Here is a 7,376-nt window from a genome sequence, read left to right as displayed (position 1 = left end):
TTCCTCTCTCTCTTTCTCCGTTTTCCCTTTTTCTTTCCTCCAGCTTGCTCCTCACCTTTCCCTTTTGCCCGCCTGGGTTCTTTGAGCTTTTACATCCACCTCGCGGAGTCCGGCAATAATTAGTGCCGAGTGAAGCACCCGACGAGAGTTCCGCGAGCGAGATCAAGGGAGAGACAGAGGGAAAGCTCGAAAGAGGAGGTACGAATCGGGGGGAAATTATGACACGGTGAGAGGATAGAAAGGGAGAAGAGTGCAGGTGGAACTGGAGCATGGGCGAAGAAATCTTTGATATGTGGTTAACCAGTTCGTCCTTGTTTTTTTCTTTTTTCTTTTTCTTGTCTGTTTCGAGGTGATTAAACGAGGCTCGATGGATTTGGATGTCGTGATTACTAAATATTTAATTTTTTTCTGTTTGTCTGTTTCGAGGTGATTGAACGAAAGCTCGATGGATTTGGATGTCTTGATTACTAAATATTTAACTTTTTTTTTTCGTTTTTGTGTCTAATTCGAGGTGATTAAACGAAGCTTGACGGATTTGGATCTCTTGGTTACTAAATATCTGAATGATTTTAACGAGTGAGGAAATTTGAGAAAGTTCGTACGAGTATGTGCAGTTTAATCAAGATAGGTGTTCGTAAAGATCAAATGTCGAGTAAAGAATAATTACGTATACTTTTTTAATAAGACAATGCCGTGTGTCCTATATTACGTTATTTATGAACTCCTGGTGTAAAATGCATTGCTAAACAAGACTCCTGTCAGAAATCTCATTTAAAAAATTATAAAACACTAAGTACACTTCATCATTTTAACGAAATTAACCCTAATGCGCTCTTTCCTTCGACTATTAGGTATACACTTAAGGTCTCTGGATCAAAAATGACCCAAAAGCTCTTATGCGTGACAATTTTCGTTACCAGACAATAAACTTTGAATATTATATCAAGAAAACATAAACTTAGTAACAGCAAAACTTATCAGAAAAATAGGAAAAATTATGGGTCAAAAATGACCCAAAGCTTTCATGTGTAACAATTTTTATTTCTAGACAATAAACTTTTAATATAACGTCAATGAAACATAAACTTAGTGACAGCAAAAGTTATCAGAAAAATAAGAAAGATCATGGGTCAAAAATGACCCGAACACCGCGCTAGGGTTAATTAACCGATACCTCTGCATTTCGCTACAAATATCAAATTTCCACGATTAGACCGTCGACATTAAACTCGATATTGTTAATTCAAGCTTAACATTGTTAATAAAAAAAAAAGTTCGTGCGTAAAAAAGGAGAGGAAACGATTAGAAAAAACAGCGTAGCAGCGGTTCTGTCTTCACGGTGAATCTTATTAAGCGAGCGCTTGCTACGAGCGATTTCACGAGACGATCATACACATGAACGATTACTATCTTGGTAGAATATTACGGGCTTCGTTAGTCTGATGAAGCAACTTTAACAATAACACGTCGTAAATTAATACCGTCAGCAAACAGTAACTACATACCCCGTGATAATGAACGCGGACAGTGATGATACAATAATGTAATAATAATAATCACAATAATATTAATAATACGGTGAACAGTGGTTGGGGTGGTGGTGATGGTGGTTTAATGCAATACGACTAATCTTTTCTTGTATTATTTGCAATATACTTGGTGCTCGCACGAAAAATGAACGAAATGGCATGCTGGAATTTTACAGGAGGTGAGTCCTAATTTCTTAACTTCACTTAACGTCGGTTTTCGCTAACTCCGATTACTCGCTTCTGCACGCTTTCGCTGTCTTTTTTTATTCTTTGCTCTTGCGCTTTCTACTAACGAACGTAAAAGCTGGAAAATATGTTTATTCGTTGTTCACGTCGAGAATATAACCGACAAGGGAGTATTGTAAGCGATAATCACCGATTTTGATGAAACTTAGAAAGTATAAGGCACGAATTTTTTTTTAATCGACAATCTTTCACATTTAAGGGATGAAAATTACTCTCGGAGATAAGGATAATAAAAGTATTCGGTAAAAATGTTGTTTGGGAAACCCCGGCCTGGCGGATTATCATCGTACAATTCATTAGTCAAATCCGACCGCCAGACCGGGGTACCAAAGTCACGTCGGCCCGCAATAAACCTCCTCGAGCGAACACATCGACAAAACCTCTCCTCTCTATAACCGATGCTCTTTTCCGTCAGGGCGACGACTCCACGGGTCGTTCTCTAACCAGCGCTTGGAGTCTCGCTCTCTCAGTGACACCCAACCCAGCCAAACACATTACAACACAAAATTCGAATTACTCGCTAATACAATATCTCCAATCAACATTTGCAAATTCAGTCGTGACAAAATCAAATTCTCTAAATTAGCGGATCTTAATTGGAACCACCAAAAGAGATCAATCTCTCGATTGAGCAGCATACCCGTACCGTCACCTAGGGTGTAAGCGGGATTTACGACCTCGCGAAATTCTTTCATTATTTTCCATATTTATTTATTTTTCATTTTTCAAATTTGACGTCGAAAAATACAGAATTCGTTCGTTTCCACTGTTCCTCTGTTTCTAATAGTTTTCGAGATATCAGGCTACATATATTTACCACCCCTAACTTCGAGACTCATTTTCACACGTTCAACGCGGAAAATTGTCCAGTACGTTTCTAAGTTCCACCAAAATCGGTGATTATCACTTCGAAATGATTCCCCTTGTATGTACATACCGTGTATCTACTCGATCTAACTTAACTCAATGTACACTGTTAATAATTGTTAATTGGTCGTCCTTGTAAAGACGTTTTCCATTGAACAAATCTCAACGCAGTCGCTTATTCTCCGTTAATTATGCAGCGTTCTTTCCGATCGCTCCTTCCTGTTACCGCCTTCTTGTTTACCCCCTTTCTCGCATCATTTCGCAGCGACGTCGCAACAGTTAACCGTGGTTGTTTGCTTTGAACTCGTTCCACTAATTCCGTTTCCGCTGACGACGGCGCGCAATATTTTTATATATTCCCGCCGATTGATCCGTCCAGGAAAGAGCAAACACGTTTCACCGAATTTCCCATTCCTCCCTCCACAATTTTTCTTCGTGTACAAATATTTGATCTGCACTTGGTTGTTAATACATAGATTTTCACCGGGCGTATCTCTTTGTTCCCGATTTTTCAAAAGCCACTCGTGCACGCTGTTTTTTTTTAATTAAACTTCCACGAAGTTTCTTCTGTTTTTTGTTTTTTTCTTTTTGAGTGTTGCAAAGAGTACATCGAACGATCACCGAACGCCTTCGAAATTGTCCAGTAAAGAGAAAGATGGTGATACCGGCGGGTTTGTCACTGGTTAATTGGGTGAATTTTTTGTGTCGTCGAATAGAAACAGCAAGAGATGAACAAGAACAAGGAGATCATCGTGCTGGACCATAAACGATCGAACGCGATCAACATAGGGATGACCAAGTTGCCTCCGCCGAGATCAATTAAAACCGCGATCTTGAAAATGGACGCTACGATTATGAACAGAGAGGGTATCGAGGTAAGATTGCAAACGTTACTTCGCTTTATCTTTCATTCGGTTTAACGAATCTTCCCGATACTTTCGCCGGCACTTCTCTTGGGAAGTTCGATAATTAACATTTCAATCGCTTAATGGTTTTCTTCGATTTCAACGGGAATTCTCGTCGTTTATTTGCACTCGGTGAATTTAATATCTGTTATTTAGAGAATCGTTCGTGGATGTGCAGATATTGCTAAAGTTTCAGTTTCGAACTAGATTTCTAAAGAAAAGTGAAATTTCTCGGTGAAAGAAAAATTTGACACTCTGAGAAAATGGTAAGTAATTAATTTGAAGATGAGAAGAATGAAATTTATCGGTAATAGAAAGGTTTCACATTTTGAGAAAGTAGTAAATTTTTAATTTGAAGATGAGAATAGAATAATTAATATTTCGATCACTTAATGGTTTTTTCTTTTAATTTCTACAGGTTGTTTTATTCGTTTATTATACTCGGTGAATTTAATATCTGTTGTTTAGATAATCATTCGAGGATGTGCAGATATTACCAAACTTTCAGTTTCGAACCGTATCGTTTTTTCGAAGAAAGGTGAAATTTTTTGGTAGAACAAGTGTTTCACCTTTGGAGAAAATACTAAATACTTAATTTGAAGATAAGAAGCTTGCTCTGAAACAGGCTTCAGAGTGACGCTATATGGTATTTAGTACAATAAGCTCGGTACGATTCGATTAAGCTCGCTCGGGACCGAATTAAACCACCCTGATTGGGTGCAAACCGACTTGACTCGTATTAAATCGACCCGTATACCGGCTATAATCAATTCGATCTAACACAGTAGCACAAATCTGTTGTTCGGCGTACAAACATTGGTAAATCTGCACAGCCTTACGTATGTAAATCGTTTATTTTTCGCAAAAGTAATACCATTTATATCGTAGTATTTGTTCAAGTAGAAAAATCTCTCTGACATAATTCTATCGATTTGTTAATTTCTTCCTGTAAAAATGGAATATTTCTCTCACGATCCCGATTTTGTTTGAAATCCTGATCGATAGTATGATTGTAACGGTTCTTGGTTCACGATTGACCTTATGATTCAGTTAAAACACACGTATGCTCTGTTTTCACTGTTTTTTTCTAATTTCTCTAATTTTCTCTTCGTTTCTCTTCTTCGTTCGTTCCCTTTCCCCTTGTCTTCCCGGACCTGTTCGTCACAGAAACTATTGACGATGCTGCCAACCGAGGAGGAGAGATCCAGGATACAAGAGGCGCAGGCCGCCAATCCTGACCTACCTTTGGGATCGGCCGAGCAGTTTCTTCTAACTTTGGCCTCCATTTCGGAGTTGCCCGCCAGGCTGAAACTTTGGGCGTTCAAGCTGGACTTCGAGAATTCGGAGAAGGTGAGTTATTCGGGATCGCCAAGTGTTATCGGTGACCGCGTGGTTCGTTGGCCTGGATTGACTCGAAAATTGTAATTTATCCGACGATTGAGGGATTGAAAATTGTGGTGTAGGTCGATTGATAGGATTTTTGTCAATCGGAAGATTTGAAGTTTTACACTTTTATATTCTTATGTTTGGAATTTTTAACTTCTGACTTTCTCAGTTTTGAAATTGTCGTATTTGGAATTTTGCAACTTTTCACTTTCTTAATTATCAAATTTTTATATTTTCAATTTTGGAACTATCCACTTTCTCAGTTTTGAATTTCTTATATTTGGAATTTTGCAACTTTTCATATTCTCAATTAAAAAATTTAATTTTTGATAATTCAAAAATTGAAAGACTCAATTTTTGCCAATTAAAAAATTTCATTATCCAATTTTCGCTGATCGAAAAATTTTCAAATTTAATTCAGAAGCTTTGATCTTTCGAAATCTTGATAGACATCTAAAACATCAATGAAACTATCTTCAAACGGTACATTTACTTCACGGAGGTCCACGATAGCGCCGCGCGCCTTCATTAAACTCGCGATCCACGTATAGAACTGGAGCGAGATACGAAATTATTCGATCATTTACTTAATGAAACCGTTTATCGTAATAAAATCAGTCGCTCGTAAGTTACCGAACCCACTAACGACCGTAAAATACTTAAAGGATCTCGTTAACGTATCGAAAACACTCGAATTTACCAGTAGAATAATCGGAGATGTATAACTACTGATTAACATGAAGACAAGCTGCTCTCTCGAACGGTTAAGGGGGGAGAATCTGTTCGATTATTGTTCTCCTCGAGTCGTCGTCGTCGACGACGAATCGAGTCACGGAGTCGTACCGTAAATACATTTCACCGTGAGAAGCTGCATGACATTTCGAATGCAAATTCTATTAAGGATCGTCGAATACGAATGCGCGTAATAGCGTTCGAATTGGCCCGTTATTTCTCACGAATCTCGTCTCGAATTCCGTGGAGATAGTCGCGGGACCGCGACGAGGAAAAACGCCAGGCATGCGGGGAAGGAAGTCGCGGGGAACGTTCTCCGCATAATCGCGCGATTTCTTCGCTTGGGAACACGGCGAATTCCGATACACGATCGTGCCGCGTCGAACGTGTGCTTTGGAAAACTGCCGCCTCTGGCTAACACCGACCTGCGAAACACCTTGACCACGACGGAACAAGAATTTTCGTATCTGTTGGATCGACACTTGCCACTCCGTACTTCCTTAATCAGATTTTTTTCCACGAGATAGAATACACGGGGTATTTGCGAACAAGTGGTACAGCTCGTCAAAGGGTGAATCTACACGACAAGAAAATAGTAATTCGAAAATGTAGCCTAAATTTTTTCAGAGGAAGCTTCATTTTTGAATAAATTTGTATTCACACTTCTGTGAACGTTTTTCGATGTTCTTTTTGAGCTGTTTCCTGCTTGCATTCTCGTCTTGAAGAAGAGATTTGATATGGTAAAATTATAAGAAAAATCCATTGCAGTCGATCTAAAATTTTTAAATTTCATTTTTTGCCATTTCTTTGATCAAAGAAATTTTTCTTCCATCTTGTTCACCCTTTGAAACCACGTAACCCTAAATTACGTTTACAAATTTTCTCGTAGCTAGAGGAGATAATTAGGGGACTTGTTTTACGTGGCCCACCCTGTATATATGTGTACCAAAGAAGAATATTAAGCTGTTGAAATAAGCAGAGAAAAAAAAAACTTGCCACAGTATATACAGGGTGTCTGTTTTATCTCAATACAGTGAAATATCTTTTAAGGAAGTGATGTTAGGGAGGAAATGTTGTATGGAGGGGGGCGTTATGTGGTGTAAATATTCTTTTTGTACCTGGTATGATGGGGGAGATTTCAAAGTCAGTTTAATTTTTTTAAATAGAATGCTATATTTCTTTATACGTAATATGATAGTGTATGTTAAGACGAGTCCAACGAGGTGCGAACAAAGTCATTTCCTTTGATAAAACAGACACGCGACAGTGAGGAACGTATGGTAGTTCGACGACCTTCCATGAAAGGAAATGACTTTGTTGGCAGCTCGTTGAACTCGGCTTAACATACACTATCATATTATGTATAACAAAATATAGCAATCCATTTAAAAAAATTAAACTGACTTTGAAATCTCCCTCATCATACCTGGTACAAAAAAAAATATTTATATCACACAATGTCCGTACCAAACAACTTTTGTTAAACCATTTTTTCCCGAACATCTCTTCCTTAAAAGATATTTCGCTGTATTGAGATAAAACAGACACCCTGTATATGAAATCTGTGATCACAGGGGACACTATTTTACAATAATCAATTTTCCATGAATATCAGAGTTCAATATTGTAACTTGATAATACTCTTACATCGTATAAGTTCACGTATGCTCTTGTTCTTCTTTCACCACAATTCGTCCTTATCTTCCGCACT

At 38.2% G+C, this 7,376-nt stretch overlaps 1 protein-coding gene across 1 annotated transcript in view; it reads left to right on the top strand.

Moving 5' to 3' along the window:
* The window catches only part of LOC108578600, a 377,474-nt gene that overhangs the window by 333,792 nt on the left and 36,306 nt on the right, over positions 1-7,376 (top strand). The window contains exons 19-20 of the mRNA XM_017941964.1: positions 3,359-3,517; positions 4,715-4,897. Coding sequence (XP_017797453.1) covers positions 3,359-3,517; positions 4,715-4,897 — 342 coding nt within the window. The remainder of the gene's footprint in view (positions 1-3,358; positions 3,518-4,714; positions 4,898-7,376) is intronic.

This window comes from Habropoda laboriosa, unplaced genomic scaffold (assembly GCF_001263275.1).
Source record: "Habropoda laboriosa isolate 0110345459 unplaced genomic scaffold, ASM126327v1 scaffold45, whole genome shotgun sequence".
NCBI lineage: Eukaryota > Metazoa > Arthropoda > Insecta > Hymenoptera > Apidae > Habropoda > Habropoda laboriosa.
The sequence above is the reverse complement of the archived record's forward strand: the minus strand, read 5'-3'. Positions and strand labels throughout refer to the sequence as shown.